General features: G+C 38.5%; 3 protein-coding genes and 3 non-coding genes across 17 annotated transcripts in view; all 6 read right to left on the bottom strand.

The window, feature by feature from the left end:
* Positions 1-173: 173 nt before the first annotated feature.
* atg16l1 (ATG16 autophagy related 16-like 1 (S. cerevisiae)) lies at positions 174-24,422 on the bottom strand. Of its 9 annotated transcripts, none has more exons than XM_043258328.1 (20): positions 24,293-24,422; positions 14,398-14,558; positions 13,705-13,798; positions 13,393-13,498; positions 12,581-12,654; positions 12,237-12,488; positions 10,862-10,927; positions 10,045-10,140; positions 9,898-9,960; positions 9,552-9,596; positions 8,282-8,384; positions 7,185-7,290; positions 6,618-6,688; positions 5,785-5,856; positions 5,035-5,155; positions 4,030-4,135; positions 3,801-3,950; positions 3,647-3,694; positions 3,409-3,510; positions 174-1,403 (listed from the first exon to the last, which is right to left on the bottom strand). In XM_043258328.1, exons 2-20 carry the CDS (start codon positions 14,501-14,503, stop codon positions 1,310-1,312), a joined length of 1,875 nt encoding a protein of 624 aa, XP_043114263.1. In that variant the 5' UTR covers positions 14,504-14,558; positions 24,293-24,422; the 3' UTR covers positions 174-1,309. The 9 variants fall into 9 exon arrangements, with proteins under 9 accessions (XP_043114263.1, XP_043114262.1, XP_043114264.1 ...); XM_043258327.1 differs by lacking the exon at positions 24,293-24,422 and adding an exon at positions 15,297-15,473 and having other exon boundaries at positions 14,398-14,509; XM_043258329.1 differs by lacking the exon at positions 24,293-24,422 and adding an exon at positions 15,297-15,473 and having other exon boundaries at positions 8,282-8,381; positions 14,398-14,509.
* LOC122359602 lies at positions 5,249-5,516 on the bottom strand. Its single transcript, XR_006252726.1, has one exon.
* On the bottom strand, positions 6,863-7,143 carry LOC122359596. Its single transcript, XR_006252721.1, has one exon.
* On the bottom strand, positions 7,962-8,245 carry LOC122359600. Its single transcript, XR_006252725.1, has one exon.
* On the bottom strand, positions 15,896-22,290 carry cldn15lb (claudin 15-like b). 4 transcript variants are annotated; one of them, XM_043258338.1, is made up of 7 exons: positions 21,675-21,892; positions 20,353-20,481; positions 19,920-20,140; positions 17,350-17,514; positions 17,192-17,273; positions 16,602-16,712; positions 15,896-16,519 (listed from the first exon to the last, which is right to left on the bottom strand). In XM_043258338.1, the coding sequence occupies exons 3-7, from the start codon at positions 20,137-20,139 to the stop codon at positions 16,432-16,434; spliced, it is 666 nt and encodes a 221-aa protein (XP_043114273.1). In that variant the 5' UTR covers position 20,140; positions 20,353-20,481; positions 21,675-21,892; the 3' UTR covers positions 15,896-16,431. The 4 variants fall into 4 exon arrangements, with proteins under 4 accessions (XP_043114273.1, XP_043114276.1, XP_043114274.1 ...); XM_043258341.1 differs by lacking the exon at positions 16,602-16,712 and having other exon boundaries at positions 21,675-22,290; XM_043258339.1 differs by lacking the exon at positions 20,353-20,481 and having other exon boundaries at positions 21,675-21,893.
* The window catches only part of LOC122358508 (presenilins-associated rhomboid-like protein, mitochondrial), a 5,610-nt gene continuing 1,903 nt past the window's right edge, over positions 22,731-26,437 (bottom strand). Inside the window, exons 3-10 of the mRNA XM_043258337.1 lie at positions 26,335-26,437; positions 25,707-25,755; positions 25,480-25,575; positions 24,652-24,801; positions 24,504-24,574; positions 24,330-24,431; positions 24,151-24,248; positions 22,731-23,216 (exon numbers count right to left, since the gene is read on the bottom strand). The exon at positions 26,335-26,437 is cut by the window's right edge and continues 38 nt beyond it. Coding sequence (XP_043114272.1) covers positions 23,102-23,216; positions 24,151-24,248; positions 24,330-24,431; positions 24,504-24,574; positions 24,652-24,801; positions 25,480-25,575; positions 25,707-25,755; positions 26,335-26,437 — 784 coding nt within the window. The 3' untranslated portion in view covers positions 22,731-23,101. The remainder of the gene's footprint in view (positions 23,217-24,150; positions 24,249-24,329; positions 24,432-24,503; positions 24,575-24,651; positions 24,802-25,479; positions 25,576-25,706; positions 25,756-26,334) is intronic.

The raw sequence follows: 26,437 nt of genomic DNA, 5'->3' as shown, positions 1-26,437 counted from the left end.
ACAGAAATGACATTAATCAGCTGATTAAAATATGTAAACAATTGGGGGAACTGTGGGAAATTTTTATCTTTCATGCATTACACAAATTAAATGATCCATGATTAAAAAAAAAGATCATGAATAAAAACAGCCAAGAGTTTACGGATAAATCTCACAAAATGTTTTGAGTGATGCTTCACCCCCCCCAAAAAAAAAAAAAAACATTTTGGGAAAAAAAGGAAAAAAAAAGTTTTCATGCCATGTTTATTTTTGTTTGATATGTTTAAAGATATTCTTTTGCATGTGCACAGCTTTTTATTCAAACATTTTCTCCCAAAATTCTCTTTAATAGAAAATATTATTAGAAATAAGATTTTCAATAGTGAAATTATTTTCACTTATTTTAGGCATGGATTATTTTACACATTATTTTTTAAATCCCATTTCTCAACTAAACTCAATACAGCAATCCAAAATAATTTGTGTGGCATGAAAAGATAAAATAAATTAATAAAACGTTATATTATAACTATATAATAACAGCAGTTGTAGTGTCCATAATTTATGCAGTTTTGAATAAAACATTGTGGACTGAATGATTTTTACTATAACAGTATGAGAATTTTTTGTACAATAATTAAAATGAGAGATAAATGTGAAAAAAACAAACAAAAAAAAACAATGCAAAGCATCGTTTAAACACCATGTCACCATTTTAAGATAAATGTTTTATTTTTATCTTATGAGAAAAATGTTATATTTGTGAGGTTCGTCTTATATTAAATTGGGTTGCTGTATGTGCATTTTATTAAAGACTGTAAAAAGGGAAATGTGCGATTTTCACTCTACGAAAAATATTTAGTGAACAGTGCCATTCATAGAGCTCAAGTGGAACTGCATTCAACACACACACACACACACACACACACACACACACACACACACACACACACAGCTTAATGGCCTGTATCTGTATAAGGCAAAGCATAAACTCTGACAGAGACACAAATACTATTGTAAAGCCGTGTTAGAAGAAGCAGTAAGAGTCGTGTAGGACAGTGACAGTCACTTGTGTAATCTCCATCACCTCACATAGAGCGTGAGAGACAGACAGTACATGAAAGCTGATATAAATATATGTATAACGCGTGTACGGTGCTGTCCGATCATACAGGCAGGCAGCACATGTACACCGACAGCCAAACAGATGGCATTGTGGGAAAAGTAGTTCAAGAGGCCAGTGGGACGTGAGGGTGGGCTCACTTTCCTTCGGGCTTTACAGTCCGTTTCATCCAATCACGGCAGGGCTGCGGAGGACGAGAGCGGCTGGTCACATGTCAGACCAGAGCACGGCCTTGCTGCCTTTCTCGACGCTGGCCACGTACGTGCCCGAGGGAGACCAGGACACCGAGTTTATGGCAGAACTACAAACAGGAAAGAAAAGACAAAGCTTAGCGAAAAAGCATCTGAAATGTATTCATAGTTCAAGATGGCCATCTATTTTAGAAGTATGCATAAACAAGTTTAATATGGCACATGTACATATATCATTATAAAAAATCTGATTATCATCCATTACTCCATAAGTTACTCCTTTATCATCCGGTGCGAGTTAAAATGGGATTTCTTTAAAGGCCCAAAGAGTATGTGAATTTACTGTATACATCCTAAAACGTGAAGTATACAACCAGAAAAGTGTGTTTGTGCTCCACAATGTAATGCATTTAACGTGACTTCCTATTTACGCTGTGATGAAGCAAGAGTTTTGTTTTTTTGCACAGTTTCAGAAATGATGACTAGAAAGTGACAAATCTCTCTTTGCCTCAATAAAACAAATGGTAGGCAATATATAGAATAGCCTTACCTAGTATTCTATTTCAAACAACCTGTGTGTGTGTGTGTGTGTGTGTGTGTGTGTGTGTGTGTGTGTTTCTGTCTGCCTGTCTGTGTGTGTCTTGTCTGCCTGTGCACGCATGTGTGTGTGTGTGTGCGTGCGTGTCTTGTCTGCCTGTGCGCGCGTGTGTGTGCGTGCGTGTCTTGTCTGCCTGTGCGTGTGTGTGTGTGTGTGTGCGTGCGTGCGTGTCTTGTCTGCCTGTGCGCGTGCGTGTGTGTCTTGTCTGCTTGTGTGTGTGTGCGTCTCGTTTGCCTGTGCGCGCGTGTGTCTCTCGTCTGCCTGTGCGCCTGTGTGTGTGTGTGTGTGTCTGCCTGCCTGTGCGCCTGTGTGTGTGTGTGTGTCTCGTCTGCCTGTGCGCCTGTGTGTGTGTGTGTGTCTCGTCTGCCTGTGCGCCTGTGTGTGTGTGTGTGTCTTGTCTGCCTGTGCGCGCATGTGTGTGTGTGTGTCTTGTCTGCCTGTGCGCGCATGTGTGTGTGTGTGCGTGCGTGTCTTGTCTGCCTGTGCGCGCGTGTGTGTGTGTGTGTGTCTCGTCTGCCTGTGCGCCTGTGTGTGTGTCTCGTCTGCCTGTGCACGCATGTGTGTGTGTGTGCGTCTTCGTGTCTTGTCTGCCTGTGCGCGCGTGTGTGTGTGTGTGTGTGTCTCGTCTGCCTGTGCGCCTGTGTGTGTCTCGTCTGCCTGTGCGCCTGTGTGTGTGTCTCGTCTGCCTGTGCGCCTGTGTGTGTGTGTGTGTCTCTCGTCTGCCTGTGCGCCTGTGTGTGTGTCTCGTCTGCCTGTGCGCCTGTGTGTGTGTCTCGTCTGCCTGTGCGCCTGTGTGTGTGTCTCGTCTGCCTGTGCGCCTGTGTGTGTGTCTCTCGTCTGCCTGTGCGCCTGTGTGTGCGTCTGCCTGCCTGTGCGCCTGTGTGTGCGTCTCTGTCTGCCTGTGCGCCTGTGTGTGTGTCTCGTCTGCCTGTGCGCCTGTGTGTGTGTCTCTGTCTGCCTGTGCGCCTGTGTGTGTGTGTGTGTGTGTGTGTGTGTGTGTGTGTCTCGTCTGCCTGTGCGCCTGTGTGTGTGTGTGTCTCGTCTGCCTGTGCGCCTGTGTCTCGTCTGCCTGTGCGCCTGTGTGTGTGTGTCTCTCGTCTGCCTGTGCGCCTGTGTGTGTGTGTGTCTCGTCTGCCTGTGCGCCTGTGTGTGTGTGTCTCGTCTGCCTGTGCGCCTGTGTGTGTGTGTCTCGTCTGCCTGTGCGCCTGTGTGTGTGTGTGTGTGTCTCGTCTGCCTGTGCGCCTGTGTGTGCGCGCGTCTTGTCTGCCTGGTATTTATCATGTTATGGGACCAAATGTCCCCACAAAGATAGAAATACCAGTAAATTTTGACCTTGTGGGAACATTTAAGTCCCCACAAGGAAACAAGCTTATAAAACATACAGAATAAAATGTTAGCGGTTTCTTGTAAGGGGTAGATTTAGGTGTAAGGGTGGAGTAGAACATACAGTCTGTACAGTATAAAAACCATTACACCCATAAAACATGGACACACAACGTGTGTGTGGTCCTGCTCACCTGTGACCCTTGTCAAGAGTTTTGTCTAGTTTTCCCGTTAGAACGTTCCAGATGTACAGAACGCCGTCTGCAGAACCGGCCGCCACGTAACTACCATCAGGACTGAAAACACAAACAGAAGGGTCTGCTGATTAATGAGCTTTCAGTTGATGAAACCCAACTCATGCCACTAAATGTAACATTGACATTAAAATGATCTTTTGGCAGTCGTGAATATAATATACTTTGCTGCTTTTACCTGAACGTGACCCTGGTAAAGTCTGAACCGCACTTGAAACCTTGAGCGCTACAAACAAGAACATCTTGTTAGAACGCATTTCAAGTAGGAACAGCGAAGAGCAATGCATAATAAATGAACTATTATATAAAAAGCAGAAGCGTGCGTCACGCACTTAAACGTCTGCCTCACTGCATTGCTGCGCAGGTCGATTATTTTCACCAGATCGTCACGAGAGCAGGTCAGCAGCTCAGTCCGGTCGTGATTGAGGTCCAAAGACGTAACGCGTCCCAGTAACTCCAGCTCACGCACGATACTCTCCGCCCTAAACACCGGGAGAGACCCCAGAAGCGTTAGCGACCGAGACCCATCTCCGGGCGTTCTCCGCTCAGGTCCCGACTCACCTGATGTCCCAGAAACGAACTTTCTTATCGAAGTGTCCGCTCATCACACACTGCTCCGTGCAGACGATATCATTACAGCTAGAACCAGCAAACACCGTCTTCATGCCTGAGAAAAAGGGTTTTATTTATCAGACTTAATAGGTTGAAACTTCAAATTCCATTCAATAAACTGTCAACATGTTACACTTCTATTAACTTATTAAATATTACACACACACACACACTAACAACCTAACCTTACAACCTTAAAGTGTTTTTTAAAACAGAAGATAATTCTTTATAAAAACCTGGCTTTTCAAAAACTTTTGACTGGTCATTTTATTAAAAGCAGATATTATAATCCAATCTTAATGCAATTAATAGGAACTTAAATATGATATGAAAATTTAGTATGCCAATTTATACAAATCTCAGAAATGTTGATGCAATCCTGTTGAAAAATGTTAAATATAAAAGTAAAAGTAATGATATAATATTAAGTTCATATTAGTGCTGTCAAGTGATTAAAATCACATCCAAAATAAATTTTACTTAAGTTTGTAATATATATATATATATATATATATATATATATATATATATAAAACATTAAATTAATCAATTATTCAACAAGTTCTTCAAATGCATCTGAAATGAAAAATGTAAAAGTATTAATATAATTTAATTTTCAATGTAAAATTTTTCAGAATGCATGTTATTATATATATATATATATATATATATATATATATATATATATATATATTTTTTTTTTTTTTTTTTTTTTTTTTTTTTTTCCCAAAATCATTAAGAATCTTGCTGCATTTAAAGTTAAAAAGTTGAAAACGAATATTCAATATTGAGTATTAATACAATGAATAATATTTAGTTTGACACCCAGAAATGTTACAAAAATATTTCTTTAAAGAATAAAGCAAAATATCTTAAATGCGGCGTAATTTTCCACTTATTTCCAAGCCCTATTTTCATCTCGGCAATCTCGTACAACCACCAGGAGTCTCTTACAGACTTTGCTGCGTAGGTCCCAGAGCTTGAGCGTTCGATCGTAGCTGCCGGAGACGATTCGAGCGTTATCGAGGAGAAACCGAGCTGATAAAACCTTCCCGCTGTGCCCGGTGAGTGTGTGCTTCAGGAAAAAGAAAATGCAACCAATTAAACGCATAGGCAGACCACTCGACCTAATAAAGGCCTGTCGTTACTAGTAGTAAAGCAGAACACAGGTCTCAGTATGATTCTTGAGATCAGCCGACCAGGCTCCTTCGGTCCGGCCCTCCTGCGTTTGCGTTTCTGTGGGATGTTTCTGTCAAGAATCTCACTCGATTCTCTAACAAGACTCTTATTGAGCAGAAACGTCCATCGTATCAGCCGACACACCAGACCAGGGCTGCACAACTAGAGCATGCTGGGAAAATTAGTGGAGCCGGCTGGGAGGGACGAGGACCGGAAGGAGAGCTGGACATCAGCCCTTTTACATCACATCACTGACCTTTGAGCCAACAAATGAGTTCACGAGACAATAACCTCCAGCTGTGCTTTCAATTACAAGAAACTAACCTTAACTTGCACAAACATTTAACTAATTGCATGCGTGCATTAAAAAAAAAAAACGACCAATTAACTATTAAATGCATGGATAAAACAAACCATTATATATTTTGTTGACCTAAAAACTTATTAATATTTACATCCGAGCGTGCATTTAGACTAAAACAAGCACTAAGGCATGCTTGGCTGCGTTTCCTGTAAAATGCTCACCCGCAGTCTGTAGTCGTCAACCGTCCAGATTCTGCTGGCAAAGTCATTCGACGCAGCCAACAGATACGAGCCCTGCAGAGCACCACAGTAAAAACCACTTTGATTTCATTCTGTTCATCAACGGTTGAGTTTTAGTAAGATGTGCATTAAACACAGCTCATGTTGTAGGCAGATTTTTGTGACTTTTAGCCCATATCTATCACATCAGGGTTGAGGTCATCTATTTATGAATCTTTAGCAGATAAAGGCCAGTCTGATTTCTGTTTTTATACATTTTAACAAATGAAAAATTGCCTAATCAATTCAAAAATATTTACAATAGAATATTGGGTAACGCTTTATTTTAAGGTGTCCTTGTTACAGGTGCTTATTATTACAATAATAATAAATTAAGAAAAGTGCAAGTAACACTAAACCTTAATTTAATCCTAACCATATAGCAAGTACACACAGCCAATTAATTAATTTCATATATATATATATATTTTTTTTTTTTCCTTTTTAAATTTTTATAGAGAAATTTCAGGCTTAGTCTAACCAGCAAATTAAGTTAGTTTTTTTTTTTTTACATAAGAGTTTCAGTGTGTATTTGATAAGAGTTTTTATCAATTAAAATATTAAATAACTCGCATTCATTTAAAAAAAAAAATGGTCAAAAATCTACACCAATTTCTTTAATTTCCAACACAGTATACAATGGATTTCCTCAATACCTTCAGTTTTTTTGCATTATAAAAATAATAGGGCTCTAGTTTGACTGATGTCAAATACTGCTCTCTTTTATTAGCCACCGTATCCTTATTTAAAGATGTGCTGTAGACTGAATAACTCACCGCACTATCAAACTCTATACTGGTGATACCGGCATTGCTGCCCGTCAGCGCTCCTTTAGGTTCACATCGGCCTGGAGGGAGAGGGAGAGAGAAAAAACGCTTGTAAAACCCCACACAGACAAACCCGGGCATCTAACGCTTCTTTGTTTCAGGAGGAAACTGAAGTTTCGCAGTTTCGTTAAACCTTGCGAAAGCGAGCTGGCGTAACCCACGCTTTAATCAGTTTCCTCTTTGAAACGACCGAAGGCCTCAGCTTGAAAACTTGAGATCATGAGCCTGTCCGACGTTCTCCTTCGGTCCGGCCCTCCCGTGCGTTGAGTTACTGTTTGACGCCGCTGCTATTAATCTTATTCATCTCCGAAAGACTACTAATATACAGCAGAAACATCCTTAATATCAGCCGCCACTCTGAGCCAGCGATGCACGACTAGAGCAAGCTGGTGTAAAACGAACCGAGGCTGCTGGGAAGGACCGAAAGACTTGAAGGAGACGAAGGCTTCGGACCTTTTACATCTCATCACTGACCTCTGAACCCTCACGAAACACGATAACATAGGTGTACAGTACCAGAAACGACCTCCCAGAGCTTCACCCTGCGGTCCATGCCTCCCGTGGCAAGCAGACGAGAACCGGGACTGAACCTGACGGCGTTCACTTCTCCATCGTGGGCGTCCTGCGCGCAAAATAAGAGCATGGCTTTCACCGTTACGCTTTTAGAGACACTTCAGGGTCAAACGAATCACCGACTATTGGTTTGCATGCAATTTTTCAAACCGATTCGTGCTAAAACAGAGGGCTTCTGTCGTAGTGCTTGCCAGAGAGCAAAAAAACTAAATAGGAGAAATAAAAAAATTAATTACATCCTTTAAGTTGTGAAGTGTCATGGTAGGATTTAAAAAAAAAAAAAAAAATTATTTATATATTTATATATATATATATATATCTCAATTAAAAATGTAATTCAAAAATAAGACATTTTATTTGAGAAATACAATTAAATGTAAGATTAAAAATTAACACATACACATTAAAATTCGCAAAAACAATTGCCAATAAACTTCATTTATATAAAAAATTTTTTCCCCATTTGGTATTTCACATATGCATAGGGTTTAAACTGTCCTGCTCATTTTTGTGTTCGAGATAAACGGCGCACAGACACAAAATAAGAGCTTTTTCCAAACTGCACTGAAACCGATGAGGTTCAACGGGGGAAGTCTTCATGACCCAACACCAACTGCTGCAATTTTTGCAGCTTTTACAAAAACGCATCCGAGTTGAAACCTCGCATTCATTTCCCCAAATAAGAAATATTCACAAACTTTGAAAAAGAAGTGATTTTCAGGTCTCAGCTTGAAAACTTGAGATCATGCACCAGTTTAAAGCTCTCCTCCCGTCCTCCATCCCTCCTTCGCTCCGTAGTTCTGTTGGATGCTGCTGTCGAGGTCTCGCTCGCGTCTCTAAAAGACTCTTACTCAGCAAAAACGTCCCTAATATCAGCCGCCGCCTCGCGCCAGCAACGCACGACTAAAGCATGCTGGGAAAAAAAACGAAGAGGGGCTGCTGGGAGGCGCACGAGAACCGGGAGGAGACCTGGGTTTCAGACCTTTTACGTCACATCACTGACCTTTCGTCGAAAGAGAAATGAGGAAAGCGACACTCACGAAGACGTGCAGCGCGGTGGAGGGAACGCGGACGTCGGCGCACGCCGGAGGAACCTCTGCGCTCTCAGGAGACGAGCCGAACGAGTTCACCGAGCGACGTCTTCTAAGGGAGAGAGAGCACACGCGTCACACGGGCTGCGCTGAGCTCCTTCGGCGGGGTCTAGACGCGTCCATCACGGACTGGAGCGTTTAGAAATGCGCGACTGAATCGGTAACATTGGTTCCGGCAGGACGGCGTTTTAGGAGGAAGTCGAACAAAACCGGCACAAAAAATAAAGCTTGGGCGGGTGATATGAACGTTTAAGGTTATATTGTAGCTTGCTTTTATTTTAAAAGATTCGATACTGAAGGCGTTTTATTTTCAGAAATTATATATATAGTGATAAATAGCAATTTTATAAATGGCCATGTTGTATTTTGTTAGCGTGCTTTAAAGAAAAACTAATTTTTAGAACAAGTAAACAGCAATTGAGACATTCAAATAAACCATAACTACATGCATTTAAGCATTATATTAATGAATTAACAATATGCACTTGATTTGTGTGAACCGCTAAAATTAACAATATGCTTAAAAACATGCAAAAACTATTTAAAAAGCAAACATAAAAGACTAAAGAGAACAAAATGTAAATAAATACATATAGTATAACACCCGGCATAGCTTCTATTCCACTAATATTTCCTAGTTTTGACTTTTTATGAGGGCATATTGTAAATGCATCATCTTTTTATGGTCTATTATTATTATTATTATTTCATATCTTTCCATAGCCATGCATGCATGCACACGCGTGTATATTATATGTATATAATAACCGATAAATAATATTGTTATTCAATTAGTGAATGCAAAACCAGATGACTATTTTAACTGGAAGATCACCCACCCAGTCAAACACACACACACACACACACACACACACACACACACACACACACACACACACACACACACACACACACACACACACACACACACACACACACACACACACACACACACACACACACACACACACACACACACACACAGAGCGACGGGCAGCCTGCAATTATCACAAAAATGATTGAAAACAAAAAAAATAGAGCGGCATCCTGCAGGGAATTACACACACATATGAGAAACAGGAAGGGTTCGGAGCGGTTACCCACAATCCTTTTCACAGCCCGTCTGAAATATAATTCTGTTAGCATGCTTCTGGAGTCACTTTCATACACACACACACACACACACACACACACATCCTGAAACCACAGTGTGCATCACCTGGAGTCAGATGGGACGAAACCAGGTTGGACAGAATCAGACAAGCTGCAGACACAGAGAGAGTGTAGAATGAGACACACACACACACACACACACACAGAGTTGAACAGGACAACCAAGCACACACACACACACACACACACACACACACACACAGGAGTTACACAAACATGTCCAGGCCAAACTAAGAAAATGTTTTTACCCATTTTAGGATCATTAAAATGCTTTGCATCATTTCTCTTAAGATTATGAACTAAAACATGACCTAGAGATGTTCTAGACTGAAAAAAAATAAAATAAAGAAATAAAGAAACATTTGTGCCCGTACACACAGACTGAGACGTACCCGAAGATATTAGAGATGGAGTCCAGCAGTCCAGCCGGAGGAGGAGGCTGAGACACTCGTCTACTGAGAAACAGACACACAGCGTCAGCTCCCGCGCTCACAGGAGAACAAGAGATGTCTGGAACTAGAGAGTGTGTGTGTGTTCACCTCGGCGTGCGACTGATCTGTCTGCTCGGCGACGTTTCACCGGTCCCGCTCGTTGCCTTCCCAGCATCCTCCGAGAGAACTTCGATGTCATCATCTCTAGACCAGCCGGAAAACATCAAAAGACATTTAACACGACTCCAAACGGCTATAGAAACCAACCAGGAATTTCACTGAAAACTAAAAATAATTGAGACATAAAAATACAGATCCAAAACCTAACACACTTAACTAAAATTAAGTTTAAAGTAGTTAAGTAAAAAAAGTTTAGGTAAAAGCACAAAAATGAATAAAAAAAAAAAAAAAAAAAGAAATAAAATGTAAAAAAAAAAATAATATTTGTTAAAAATATTTTTAATTTTTAATGTGTATATATATATATATATATATATATATATATATATATATATATATATATATATATATATATATATATATATATATATATATATATATATCACCTCAAATACTATTAAAAATTATTTATTTATTTTTTTTACTTTTCTTCATTTGAGTGCTTTAACGTGTTCATTAAACTTTTAAAAACAACCAAAGTTTAGACCTGCTGTTTGTAAAATCAACTAAAATAAAAAATTTGCACATTCAAAACTGAATATAAAAATATACAGCAAAAGCTAAATTGAAATATTATTTAAAAAAACAAAACAAAAAAAAAACACTGAAAAGCATATAAACAATGCTAAATAACGCTGTACTTTCACAACAGGTTTTCTATTGACAGACCATGACTTTAACAAGCTGTTGTCTAAAACCTCAAACTCACTGAATCATAAAGAAATGCTTCTGAACTCAATCTTACGGCTCTATGGGAAGAGGTTCCTTCGCTGCGTCTGCCAACTCCTTCTGAAGCTTCGCTTGCCTGCGCCTACGATGAATCAGAAACACCGTTTAAACACTCATTTAAACTCCCAGCCCGTTTCAAACAACCAATCAGGTGGGGAATCACACGGTGCGCTCATTTCTGCATGGAGGGTCAGGAAACGAGCGCCTTTTTTCAGCATAGATGGTGAGAACGTGATGGGCGGCAGCCAATCAGGCATTTCTATTGTTGTTAAACGACCCTTAACGACTGATCAATCAATCAGCAAGATGGAGAGAGTGTTCAGCTCACACACACACACACACACACACACACACACACACAGGCGTTAACGACTGCCATATACGGCTCTTTTTACAAACATGATGACCTTTTATTGTGTTAAACAGTCCTGAATCACAACCAAAATAAAAGTTCTTGTTTACATAAAATTTTAGTGTATATTTATTATGTATATGGGTCAAAAAAAAAAAGGTATAATACTGCTTTAAATTGTTGTTGTTTTACCACAAAAAAATCTGTTTAATTTAATTGCATTTTTGCTTTTCTGAGCCAAAAAATAAATATCACACATTTATTAAATTCATCCACTAAAATGCCATCCAGCGTAACAATCACACATTGTCACACATTTACGGTACATTGAAAGATGAATTACTTTCACCCTAAATACTAATTAATTAATTTTTTTTTTTAATTTGCCACAGAATAAAAACTTTTACCTATTTGTCAGTAAGACTGTAACTCATTTAAAACAATACAATGTAAATGCTTCCTTGTTCTTTTATTTATTTTAATGCGCATAAGTCAGAACAACCATGATGTTTGAATTTTTATAAATATATTATGGCAATGTAAAATCATTTCAACCAAATTATTCTCCAAAAAACGTATTTAAGTAGACGGTTTACTTACATCTAAAGTGTTTTCTATGGGCATAAAATCACTTTTGTGAACTCTTTTGATGTGGACATATATACACATATATACATATACATATATACAGTACATACATACATACATACATATATACATATATATATATATATACATATATACATATATACATATACATATATATATATACATACATATATACATATACATATACATATATACATATACATATATACATATACATATATATATAAATACACACATGTGTACTGCATTTAAAATATGCATATATAGTATAAATTATATGAATATATCTCTGTATGTGTGCGCATTTATATAAACATCATATATATATATATATATATACATATACATACACAAAGTACACACACACACACACATTACGCAAACCATTTGAATGCAAAGATTTTAGTGAAACAGAGAGTGTGCTTCTAACCTGGAGTCCTTCTCGTTCTCTGCGTTGAGTCTGTTGGCCTCCTGCGCTTTCTCGGCCATCCAGCGCGTCACCAGCTCCTGATTGTCCTCTGTGGTTTTCCGTAGTTTCTCCTCCAGGGCGCTGAAGGTGATCTGCAGGGCGTCGTACTCGTCTCGCAGCGTCTGATTGGCTCGTTCCAGATCGGCCAGAGAGTTGCGGAGCTCGCGACACTCTCCTTCCAGATGAGAGATCTGCTGCTGATACTCCAGCATCCTGACAGATAGGTAGAAAACATTCACATACCGCAGATCATAACCCCCCACACACACACACACACACACACACACACACACACACACACTCACTTGGCTTCATTACTCTGGATCTCTTTGTCTTTCTGCTGAATCTGGTTGTTTAGTTCAATCACGCTCTGGGCCAGCTGTAAAAAGAGAAGAGACTTTCATTGCCATGTTTTTACTTCAAAATTATTTTAAAATATTTATATACGAGCATAGTGTCTGCTTATATTTGAAATTCAATTTGCTATTTATATTTTGTTTCCCATTTCGAGTTTTTTGGTGGAATTTAGTTGCATTTTTGGCCATTTTATTAGGGTTTATATATATATATATATATATATATATATATATATATATATATATATATATATATATATATATATATATATATATATATATATATATATATATATATATATATATATATATATATATATATATATATCAAAAATACTAGTAATAAAAATTGTTGTACTTAAATTAGAAATTAAAACCTAATTAATGCAAATATTCAGGAATTTTTTTGTTTTGTTTTTGCATTAATTCTCGTTAATGTTTTAGCAATTTTATTTGTTTTTATGGTTCTGGTTTCAGTCGATCATATTTTAATTCAAATAAAAATAATCGTCTTTTATAAACACATAATAAACAGCCATATTCGTCTAAATGTTATTTTACAAAAACATTTAAATATACAAAAAATGTGATTGATGATTAAAATTAATTAAATGGCCAGTTAGAACTGATTCTAACGCTATTATTGCTTTTAAATTTGTTAAAGGTTATGTCATATAATGCAAGACAAAAAATGTGAAGCTTGTGGAGTGGCCTGGCGGGGTCAGGCTTAAATGTGTGTGTTTTTCAGAGCTGATGTTCACCTCTCCTCGTTTCTTGTGCAGCTCCGTCAGCTCCTCCTGATGTTTAATTCTCATCTGAGCCATTTCCTGTTGCAGGGAATCACTGCGACCGCCCTCTACGCCCGGACTAAACACACACACACACACACACACACACACAGATCATGTTACCTTTATGTGTTCATAATGACATAATTCAAAAAGGTTTGCTCTTCCCATGACGCTCATCTCCTCTCTTCAATGTAAAATATTGAGGATTAAAAATAAGCCACTAAACTCGGGCTCAGAGCTCTTTTGAGTCAGAACCGATGGAGAATGTTTTCCTATAAGCACCTGAGGTCGTGTCTGTTCTGTTGCTCAAATTTTTCGGTCTGAAGGCGCTCAGAAAACACAACCTGAAGATCAGACTTCTCCAACAACCGGTTATCTGGAGACAAAGAAAAATTGAAAAATTATGTATTGAAATGAAATCAGACAGGAGAATAATGTTATATGTATATGCATATATATATATATATATATATATATATATATATATATATATATATATATACACACACACACATATATACACACACACACATATATACACACACATACATATATATATATATACATACACGATATTATATATTTTGTTGTTTTTGTTTGGGTCAAACACTTATTTTTCTATGCACTATATTTACTTGCATTCTTTTTTGGAATGCTTAATTATTAAATATGTACATAATGTTTTTATTTAAATATTTAATATTTAAAGATGGGTAAAAGTATTATTATTTTTATTACTTTTTTTAAACCAAATAAATACAGTTTTTCAGATTTTTATAGAATGAGCTCAGATTTCAAAACAAAATCACAAACTAAAAATAATAAATAATAATAATAATCTAAAAAAAATAAATCAAACAATTTACTATTATCACTGCTAACAAATAATCTCATGTCACGCTACAATAACTAAAAACAAACAAACAAACGACTTTGTAACTAAGTGTTAAACTGTTAAAGATGCGTGTATCTTACACTGGTGTATGATCTCCTCAAAGGCCTGGCGCTGAACTCGGTCTCTCTGTTTCAGCTGCTCCACAACATGACGTTTCCACAAACACTCGACTCTACGGCCCGCCATCTCCTCCTACACACACACACACACACACACACACACACACACACACACACACACACTATTCCAGTGAACCTAAATCAAATACAATTAACCAAGAGCACAGCGTTTCTCAATTCAGGGCACGTTCGACCCATGGGAAAAGAGGAACATCTCTCCTCAACGCAGAAGGAAGTGACTCAAGTTCAAACTCAAGAAAACGAAATTTTTAAAACACACTGATCCCAGCCAATCCCTCTAAACTATTTGAGAAGGTAGGTTACTTTTCATCAACGCCCACGAGATCACCAATGCGCATTCAGACGACACAGTCGTGCATTTTACTTGCACCAATGCTCTGCCCGAAACGGACTGAATTTATTCGGTTTACGTTATTGATCAGACACGAGCGGCGATCAGTGGAGCAGGGTTCATATGAATCGGATCATGAGATCTGCCTTGTCATTCCGGCTGCAGGATGGAAATAAACCTGTTGTGATGCTCGATCACGTGTGCTGAAGACATGACCGATTACCCATAAGACCTATTTCAAACGGGTTAAATGGAAAACGCAAACAATAATCCGAAAAACCTGACAGATCTCATACAGGCATGATGCAAGCAAATCAAACTGATCGTTTGTGGCAGCTACTCACTGAATAAACCACACAGTGTGCGATCTGATTACAAACAGCGTGGTTATTAATAAATAATCTGCTATGGATGCGGTTTTTACCGATTTTAATGCGATTTATCAGATCTGCACCGGCTAATCGCTGCACTTGACTTTCACTTTCGATAAACAGCAGGTTTACTTTACCTCACAGGATCTAAACGCGTCTCCGCTAGTTCAGACGGACTCTTCTTAACGATAAAAATGATTAATCCGACTATTAAGAGCCGAACCGTGTCATAATAGGTTTAATCGAACAGGTTTCATGCTAACCCACTCCTGACTGAAGGATCACGGACGCCATTTTGGCTCTACAGTCGTATGTTTCCTGCCGCGCCGTCGCGGGACATTTACGTCACGACCGCGTGCTTCCCACGTTTTCCCTTCAAAAAAAACAAACTTTATTTGAAGCATGCATGACTCATGAATTTAAAAAAATAAAAATAAAAAAACGAACAGAATAAATGCACAATATGGAGAGGGTAACCAAATAAAATATAAAATAAAATAAAAATAAAAACTCAAAAACGAAGTAATTCACTAATATGATTATTCTCAGCATATGGTCAGCCAATTACAATTATTTCTGCTGTTGGAAGCGTTTTATATTCAATATATTATAGGTTAACATTTCAAACAGATACAAATGCTGTTCCCATATTATTTTGGTTGAAATAATATATTTATTGTGGTTTAAATGCATATGTATGCAAAAAAAAAAAAAATCAAGATATGGTTTATAAATGTTTTGTTTTATAAATCTTTATTGTCATATCCAATCCAAGGTCTGATAAGTAAAACATTTAAAAAGAAACTGTTTGCAAAAACTTCACAGCAATGTTTACACACACACACACACACACACACACACACACACACACACACACACACACCAGCAATTTCAGAAAACAATAAGCTTTTCCAAACAATAGAACAGACCATGTAACATTTATATAACAAAAATTTACATGACATAAATGTTAATTGAAAAAGAGAGATTAATGAGAACCAAATGTACAGAATAGGGGATTTAAGTGATGGTTTAAAGCAATATTATTAAGATACTATTACAGTTTTCATTTTATTTCAATTCTGTTGTGTCTTTTTGTCAGTTGCTCACATTTTATTACAGTTTTCGTCTTAGTTAAGTACACCGAGGTAACCTAAATGAAAATAAGAGACATTGCCTTTGCAACCAGCCGAAATGAAAAAAGCCCGATCGCTCGACTTCTAAAATGCGAACACGACAGAAAAATACACACGTGCATCTACAAAAAGAGGCTCAGACGTAAGCTTTAGAGGCGCTGTTTTCTGTCGGCGCTGGCCTGTAGATCTTCTGCGGCTGTGAGCTGTAGTTATAGTTTTGAGACCTGAGAGAGAGAGAGAGAGAGAGAGAGAGATCAGAGAAGGTCACGGTGAGTTTCAGCGGTCCGTCTCTGGTACGAGCCTCACCGTGTCTGAGCAGGTCTGGAGCTCTTGAAGGCGGTGCAGAGGATTCCTCCGCCCAGTATAGCCAGCGCTCCCGCCGCCCATCCCAGATACAGACCGGCGCCCAGCTCGTACCTGAAAAAGAGCGGCTTTTACACGATAATCCATCTCCAGGAGCGCCTTTCAACCCCGCAAAAGCTACCCAAGACCTCTAAAATGAGGCCTTTTTCAGCGTGCATCGGCATAACGGTAGTCATATCACCAGACGGACACTTAGTGCGCAGAAAGCGGCTGGGCTTTACTCGATTCTCCCTCGTTTTTTTTCGAAAACCAGGATCTTTTGAGGAGCGTCCGTTTCCAGGCGCTTCTTCGAAGATCTACTCGGGCCTCCGAAACGTCTCGCGTCTTCCGGGGAGCCTTCAGCTCTTCCTCTCTCAATCGGCACAGCGTCGTACGTTTGGATCGTTTCAATCTGGTCTCACTGCAGACCGTCCCCCGGCAGCCATTTTGATCAATCAAATAAATCTTGCACCCGCCGACGCCGAAATCGTGGCATAATAACCTCACTATACCGGACTATATGAGTCGTAAAAGCCTGACGGATCGTTACTCACTTTGTCCCTCCGTAAAAAGGATCGTTGAACTCCTGAACGACTCGAGCGGCGTACCACGACACGGCCACCATGACGCACAGACCTGAGCGAGAGAACAGACAGAGCACGTGAATATGCGTATCTGATCACTCGGTAAGCGCGTGCGTTGTTACACCGACCTGACAGGATGAACTTGATTCCGGCGGTGAGGCTGATCTTGCCCTTCGTCTCCTCGGACGCGCTGCCCAGTTTAGTGCACTTGAGTCCCATCGAGGCCAGAACGACGGCCAGCAGACCCAGAATGAGAGCGATGATCATCAGGGCTCGACAGGCCTGGATGTATCCTACAAAACGCACACATCTCGCGTGAACGCATTCCATAAGCTTCAGTCATTTGCATGCCAACAAAAGACTAATTACACGAATGATAAAGCTTGAATATTACTATTATATATTTTTAAATATATGATTACCGAAGGGGCAAAACCATGGTATTCGCTCAGAAATAACGCGTCTTTCAAAAGGTAGGCTTCACTAATAAGTACACTTAAGTGTACACTAAAATATACCGTTCAGGTACAATACGTATAATAGAGGTAAATAAGTATGTAATAGTATGGTACTTTCACACTTATCGTACGCTCTCTGGAAAAAAAGTACAAAATGCTAAAGGTAAATTTTTGTACCTTTTTTTTTTTTTTTTTTTTTTTTTTAAGAGTGTAAAATAAATATCACAGTATCACACTTTTGAGTCCAGGTCATACTTCACACAAAAATAAAATGATCAAATATACTATTTATAATTAATTAATTATATTTGCATGCAAATATAATTATATATATATATATATATATATATATATATATATATATATATATATATATATATATATATATATATATATATAATAAAATATAAATAATATTTAAATAAATAACTTATTTTTTATTATATTTTAATTATATATATATGTATATATATATATATATATATATGTATATATGTATGTATATATATAATATATATATATATATATGTATATATGTATGTATATATATATATATATATATATATATATATATATATGTATGTATATATATATATATATATATATATATATATAAAAATTTATATATTATTTAAATAATAATTGCATATTTTTCATTGTAAATTTGTTGAAAATTTTGTCAAAACAGATTTTTTTTATTATGCAGAAAACAAGTTCATTATGTTTTTTCAAATCACGGGTGAGAAAGTTGTATTTTTCTTCAGAAATAACATTAAATTGAACTAAAGCGACCTTGAAGACGATTATAATTTTACAAAAAAGATTTAGATTTCGGGTAAATGCTGTTCTTTTGAACTTACCGTTCATCGAAGGATCCCGAAAATAAATGTACATTTCAATATATATATATTTATATAGGCTATATATATATAATATATATATATAGGCTATTTTAAATTACGGTAATATTTCACAATTACCGTATTTTTGATCAAAAGCAGCGTCAAATAAATTAAAAAAATATCTCAAATCCGTCCCGAAAACTAATATGGCGACATTATCTGAATATGGTAAAGATAAAGTGCTAAAGTAATAATCAAAAGCAAAAGAAATACAAAACTGTTCAGTGCATGCATACATTTTTTTTTTAACTGAATCCTGTCATTTTTAACATTTATTATAAATGAAACTAAATTAAATATATGACAAATTTGTTAAACGGCAACAAAACATGACCCTTTATCCCCCTCAATACATTTTTGAACAGCACAAACTCTAGTGAGTGTGTGTGTGTGTGTGTGTGTGTGTGTGTGTGTGTGTGTGTGGTGTGTGTTACCGGAAAGAGAGAGCATGGACTCAAACTGCTTGCAGTTTGTGATCCCGGTGCTAGCCTCCGAACACGACTGCCACAGGTTCTGATAATACCACACCGACGTGATCAGCTCATTCGCAAACGTCGACGTGCGCCACGATTCATTCAGCAGCGACATGAAGGAGAGCAGCCAGCCTCCCAAACACATCAGAAACCCCAGCAGCTGGACCCCCGTCGACATGATTCACCAACTCCACACAAATACTCCCAATTCAATCCGCACCGCACCGAGCGCCGGACCAGGATGGGAGCGTGTTCGACTGTCGGTGTGTTATAGATTCAAGAGCCATAAAACAATAAACTCTGGTCCCTCCTGTGTGGCTTTCACTAGATAACGCCATGGAAGTCAATACAGGAAGTGTCATGTGACCCAATGGAGAAAAGTTTGAGTTTGACCTCATAATAGCCTCTAAAAACCTTGACCTTTATAATAATGTAACGCTGGGGTCGAGGTGTATGCGGCTTTAGAAACTAAATGGTAAAACGAAACGGCAGGGTTGCCAGGTTTACACAACAAAACCCACCCGATTGCTACTCAAAACTAGCTCGGTTACTGCGGACGCTTCAACTTGCGAACGCGACAAAATTACCGATGTGTCGTAGCCCTGAACACATAAATCAAAATAATCGTTTTCCTGAACTCTAAATTCCGCCCAAGAGTTAAACAGCAATACTTCTGAGACACATCTGCAGAAAACCGCGCCGTATTCTAGAGTAAAGGTGTGTTTTATGAGTTTTTATGACTGGTTTAACCCGGTTTTGTCACAGGATTGAGCCACAGCCGTCCAGTAAAACGCTCACGATACTGTATCACTGAAACCGGGCAGCAGTGTGACGTAATGGAGGCCACGTGGAGGGCGTATCTCACCTGGAAGGCCCAGAACGGTCTTGAAACTCTGGCAGTGAACGGCTCCGAGCGAGTTAGACGCACACGTCACCCACAGGCCTTCGAACTGAGAGCTGGCCGTCACCACTGCATCTCCGTGACTGGCCTTCTTCCACACGGCTGAGTTTGTGGAGGTGGACTCCAGGCACCAGCCCACGATTCCCAGGAACATTCCCATCAGCTCAAACACCATGGCTGCCATCCTGAGAAGAGCAAACAGCTTTACATGCATTTACATGGATCATACAAAGTGCATGCAAAGATATTTACAAAAAAAAAAAAAAAAGTAACCCATGCATCAGAAAAGTTGCTGCAGGGGGGGGTGAAAACTTTTGAACCGAATGAGAATAAGATGTTTTCTGTAGCACCGCCCCTCGGAGCGCGTCTCCCAGAAGACGAAATAAGCAAAACTTACCCCGATCTTCAAATTCAAAAAGTTTTGGGCCCGCGGATCTTAACGTTCGAAGCTCCTGCAGTAGTTGCGTGCGAGTCCCTCAGCTGTCCTCGGTGTGAGAAAATGGTTCTCGAAATCACGCAGTCAGTGCTAGAGAGGGTTCAGATATGAAAAACAAGCTGGAAACCCCACGAATGACGGAGCTGGAGGATTTTACTTAAGGATAGCGGCTAGTTTAACACACGAACGACCATCACCAAAAATAATAATAATAATAATAATAAATGAAACAGTCCGGCTATCAACAGACAGTATTAAGGATCGATATAAACTTTTGAATGGGGTAATATTTGATCAATTCAGCCATTGTTTTGTACCGTGTAAACAGCTTTTATGGTAAATATCATATCCAGAACAGTATAAAAACAAAGTAAGATGCATTTTGCATGATCCCTGCATTTTATGAATTTCATAAAACAAACATTTTGCAAAGTTTTGCTTTATAGGGCTCCTAATTTTCTGCATTGCTGCCGAAGATGCTCCTTCACATCAGTATATTGGATTATGGGTTCTTTGAAGCAACAGAGAACCAGAAAAGAAGTGAATTAAACTGGTTTTACAGCGTCTTGCCTTATATTTCTATCAAAGCTTGACACAAACGTTAATGAAACCCCAGTTATTTATCTGATTTAGACATTACGCTGACTTCCACATCACACCTCAGTGAAATTTCTTTTTAAACAAACACTTTCTCAATAATAACAAAGGTGACCCTTTTATGACCATAAACTCCTGCAAAGAACTATTTCAGCATAAAGATCCTTCAGGCTGATTCGATTCCAAATAGAACTATTAATATCATTAAAGAACGTTTAGGCATATTCATGCATGCTCTGTTCGTGAAATGCTGGACTTCAAACCCTTGTGAAATAAAAGCACATCTTGAAGTGCTCAGTGCAGCAATTTATTAATCTAATAACGTGCATTACAAATGGGATTCGCTAACGATGAGGTATATTTGTTATTCTAATATATATCTACAATTGAGTTTTTGATTCATATTTTATTATGCGCATGTTTTTTTTGTTGCTTTAGTAATTTTATACTAGTTTTTTTTGTAGTTATCGAGCTTTACTAGTTACAAATACTAAATATAAATGAGAAATATCGCCTTGGCAACGAAACTAAAATCAGTCGATGTGTTTTGTGTATCTTATTTGTTAGCATTTAAATTAAAGATTAAAAAAAGCATCTTCACAACAGCGTATGCGACATATTTATCAGTTCAGACCCGAAGCACAATCAGAAATAGCTACATTGGTAAAATAATCATTTACACGCACCTGTTTGGATCCCAGCGGACCGTGACCTGATAATCAAGAACACTTTTGTTAGGTTTCCCCTGAAATCGTGGACTGCGAGCGGGGTTTCTGTCTATATGTAAGACAGCAGCGATGGACGAGTGTCACTGTGTTAATATTGGCTTAAGGTCAATAACCCTGAACAAAATCGAATCCGCTCCCAAACACAAAAAAAGAGGGCAGAGATATGGCCTTCTGTCCAGATGAGACTCATCTCTCGGGTCAGGGTCATCCGTCTGTTTCACACACTCCCCAGGACAACGATTACACCGTAACACACAACGTGAGGGCAAACATGCTGCTTTTGAAACACCCGCAGACAGCATTTATTTGACCAAAAGTGAAATATTACTCTCAATCCAAAATAACCGTTTTCTGTCATCTATTTCCACGATCAAAGCATCATTGCTAGTCTTCAGGGTGGCATGAAATCATTCTGAAATGCTGGTTTGCTCAACAAACGGCGGATACGATTCTTTAAACAGAACGGCCTCTTTTTCTTAAAGTACAAGTTCACTGCCTGCGTTGACGGTCAGTTTCGATCAATGCGTCCTCGTTGGGAAACAGGGAAAAATACCAATCCAGGCCGAAAAAAAGCATTATATGCTAACATTAGGCTTCGCTTTATTTTTGGGGCGAAATACGGGGGAAACCTTAACCTTAACGAGTGACGTGCGAGACTCAGGAATGAAGGACGGGATGGAAGTTAACGGATGATAACTGGGAAACAGACGGGCGATACAATGACTTCACGAAAGCACGAGGAAGTGGAAAACGGACGCATCGTTCGTGAGCCGTTATGATACCACGACTGTTACTGAACTTTGGTCGATCTGAGAAAACAACACTGAAACGGTTTCTACTGATGAGATGTATAGAGCGTGTGTGTGTTATAGAGAAACAGGGTTAATCATTCACTTTTAACAAGGACCAAAGTCCCATCAGAAAATAAACAAAAGGGAAGCAGAGCGTATTACACACAATCATAGCAAAGAGAACAAAAGCCGGCACCTGATCACTTCTGACAACGGCGAAAACTGACTTTTAAATCATTTTATTTCTCAAAATGACAGTTACAGACTATTTAAACATTTAAGTTTCTGTACAAGGTCACTGAGGCGTATAGCGCCCTTAGGGCTGTGTGCCGAAGCCCCGCCCCTTAGGTTACGTTTGCATTTTTAACCGAGTGGGTGGGGTTAGTTGGAAGCGGAGGCGGGGCTTAATGACATCACAGCAATACTAAAGTTACTCGCCGTGACTGAAACGGACCTCACTCTATGACTCTCTCACAGAACAAAAAAACTGAGTACGAGCTTCAAGTGCATCTGCGTCAGTGTGTCCGTGTCCATTTCTCAGATTGTTTTTTTTCTTCATGTCACCTGCTCAGCGTCTACCCACGATGCATGGCTCTAAATCGAGCCGTTGCCGCCAGCGCCGGGGCCTCTGGATCTGAAGTCATGCCACATCTTCACCAGCGGCTCTCTGTTCTTCCAGATGAGCTCGTGACCGTAAACGATGTACCAGCTAGAGGAAGAGATGCACATTGAAGTCAAAGAAAATTAAAATGCATGTCTTTAAATGTTTACAACTGCTAAAATGACCTATTAAGTGGTCAATCGATACACATCCTTTACACTGCCTGCTGTTTTCCATACCAGCTTATTATAATGAACTAAAACCACAAAAATTATTTTGAGCTAAATAACGTTAACTAAAATGAAACTAAATGCAAAAAAAAGCTTGACTTGAGGTTCACTAAAATAAATTCTAACTAAAACTAAAAAGAATAAATACAAAAGACAAAAGATGAATAAAAAAAAATAAAACTTAAGTGAAACTAAATTGAAATTCAATTTAAAGTGAAAACAGCAAATATAAAAATAAAATCTGTCATAAATTAAATGTCATATACCAACAAACATTAACAAAAACTATAATAGTATATTAATTATACTGAATTAACCCTGGTAATCTGCCAGTAGCACAAGTACTTTGGCAGTGTTATATTAGTATTATTTTTAAACTATTAAAATATATATATAATGTATCATATTTTATTTTAATATTATAATTTTATATCCTCTCTCTAATCTCTATCTATATATATATATATATATATATATATATATATATATATATATATATATATATATATATATATCTATCTATCTATATATATATCTATATCTATATCTATATATATATATCTATATATGTATTTTCTCTTCTTTAATATAATCATTTATTATAAATATTACTATAAATATTAAATAGTTTTTCTAATTTATTTTATTCATTTTTAATCATCAACATTTTTCATTTTCATCAAACATCCATGTCAATTATTTTTAATGAACAAAAACAATGTTCAATAGAAACAAGAGAAGAACAGTAATTCCCGCCAAAAACAGCAAGACCGATCTGACTGTGAGCGAAAAAGCAGAGACAAATCACTCACATGCCGAATAAAGCTCCACCTAAATGAGCTGCATGATCAAAAAAACGCCATCCCAGAATCAAGCCTGCGGTATCCAAGGCGACGATCGCCTTGAGAGCCTGTTGGCAGACGTAAGAGTTTGGCCACGGCTACTCAACAACACCACACACACACACACACACACACACGAGCAGACTCACGCTTCCGGCGGTGAAGGTGTACATGGGGAGGAAGATGATGGCCAATTTGGCTTCAGGCATTTTGGTGCAAACGGCTGCTAGGACGGCCATGATGGCCCCTGACTGACACAACATAATAATCCGCTCACTGCATCCATATGGATCCTGAAATGTTTAGCGAGAACAAGCACTCACCGCTCCCAGGGAAGGACCGAACCGCCCGGTCGCTGTTTTGCACACGTAACTGACGAAGGTAGAGACCACACCTGAGAGCAGACGAAACCCAACAACATAAACGGATGCATCTCTCTCAAACGAAGGAGATCTGTTAAACGGCGCAGACCTGCGGAGAGGTAGAGCGCCACGAACTGCTCTTTTCCCATCATGTTGACGATGCTCGAGGAGAAACTCCACAGCACGTACATGTTAGCCGCCACGTGGAAGAGAGAATAGTGACTGAAGATGGAGAGCAGCATGGGCCAACACAGCGCCTCTGAAACCAGATCACAATCCAGATTAAACCAGTCCAGGTGAAACAACAACGCAATCTGGATTAAACGGCATTGCTAATATCACAGTAAAGATTTCTGCATAAAAATCCAGATTAAATAACCGTATAAAGCAGATTAGAATAAATAACCAGATCTCAATTCAGATTAAATAACGGCATAAAGCAGAGATGAATCCGGATTAAATAAATGCACAAATCAGATTGAATTACTGCAAACCAGACCAGAATCCATAATAAATAAATGCATAAAACGGATTAAAATAAAGAATAAATTATTACAAAATCACAAGACAGCATGAACCAGTACTTAAAAATATTTAATTTTATTTTTACTTAAATGCTAGTTTTTCCAGTTTCTTTCCTCTTTTTAAAAAAATCACTTTTAAATAACAAAAATGTTTTTTTTCAATACAAGCATAGCACTGATATATTAATAGTTAGCAGATATTCTGTGCATAATGCAAATTAATACTACATCCAGTTTCCAAAAGACTCGTTATCATCAATTTGAGAATTTAGCCCACATTAAAATAACTGGAAACATGCAATGAGACCTTTCTAATCCAATTTAAAATTCCTGGCGTGGAGGCGATGTAAACAAAACTGACCTTGAAAGAGATTTGTTATTCAGATGCAGCGCGTTATGAAAGCAAAACTCACTGGAGGAGGGGTTAGATGTGAAGTACTTGACCATGGTGCGCTGCAGAGAAGGAACTCTCCAACAACAAAACACCAACGCGTTCGCTGCAATGATGCCTGAGAGAGAGAGATTTGTTCAGATGGAAGAGTGCGCAGAGAAACAGACGGGCAGCATCTGTTTATTCCCTAAAACTGTACCAAACTGCTCATCTGTGTAACATGGATTGGTTTGCGTCATTCAGACTCACCTGTGACTGTTTTCTGCCCGTCACTTAAACTGTTCCACCACTGATTCACCTGCAGAACAACAGACGTATGTTAAAACACACACCTGAGGTCAAAGGTTCACGCCCCTCCTTCAGAACGGAGTAAATCTAGCTTATTTAGTCTTCTGGGAAACACGTAGCTATCTCCTGTAGCCTCCGTAGGGCAGTACTAAACGTAAACAAAATATGATGTTTTGGCGAAACATGAAAAACGTACACGTCTCCATTCCGTTCAAAAGTTTTCAACCCCTTCCCCTCGGCTCTTAAAGGAACACTTCACTTTTTTATAGACTCATTCTCCCTCTGTTGTCCTCGGTGTGAAAAGACAGGATCTCAAAATTATACAGCCGTTGTCGGAAAGGGCTCAAAAAAAAAAGTGGATCAACGTATTGGGATGCAAACTTTTGAACTGGGTCAACTATTATTATTTCCTCTTGCGGACTACATGCCTTCTGCGTGAAATATCTTATTCGGGTTCTGTACTAAATAAAAGCACGCATTTTGTATGATTCCCTTTTATTTTGGTGAAACAGTTAGCGTTTAGCAGATTCTGAAAGGGGCCGTGCGCATTTCGACCTCAACTGGACACGTCCACTGAACGGACACGCACCTGCTTGCGTAAATCTCCTTGTTTCTGGGGCCGTATCTTCTTCAGCCAGTCCGTTTTGACGTCGTCAAAATAACTCTGCACGCGGGATTTGAGACTTTCGTAC

This window comes from Puntigrus tetrazona, chromosome 15 (assembly GCF_018831695.1).
Source record: "Puntigrus tetrazona isolate hp1 chromosome 15, ASM1883169v1, whole genome shotgun sequence".
Classification (NCBI taxonomy): domain Eukaryota; kingdom Metazoa; phylum Chordata; class Actinopteri; order Cypriniformes; family Cyprinidae; genus Puntigrus; species Puntigrus tetrazona.
The sequence above is the reverse complement of the archived record's forward strand: the minus strand, read 5'-3'. Positions and strand labels throughout refer to the sequence as shown.

Excerpts from the sequence above, each read along its gene's own strand:
- cldn15lb (XM_043258339.1), bottom strand. The coding sequence starts at position 20,139 with ATGGCAGCCATGGTGTTTGAGCTGATGGGAATGTTCCTGGGAATCGTG. Across the intron at positions 17,515-19,919 it reads GACCGTTCTGGGCCTTCCAG|GATACATCCAGGCCTGTCGA; the intron begins GTGAGATACGCC and ends TGCGTTTTGTAG. Across the intron at positions 16,520-16,601 it reads TCCAGACCTGCTCAGACACG|GTCTCAAAACTATAACTACA; the intron begins GTGAGGCTCGTA and ends TCTCTCTCTCAG.
- atg16l1 (XM_043258328.1), bottom strand. The coding sequence starts at position 14,503 with ATGGCGGGCCGTAGAGTCGAGTGTTTGTGGAAACGTCATGTTGTGGAG. Across the intron at positions 12,655-13,392 it reads TGCACAAGAAACGAGGAGAG|CTGGCCCAGAGCGTGATTGA; the intron begins GTGAACATCAGC and ends CTCTTTTTACAG. Across the intron at positions 7,291-8,281 it reads CCACCGCGCTGCACGTCTTC|GACGCCCACGATGGAGAAGT; the intron begins GTGAGTGTCGCT and ends TTTTGCGCGCAG.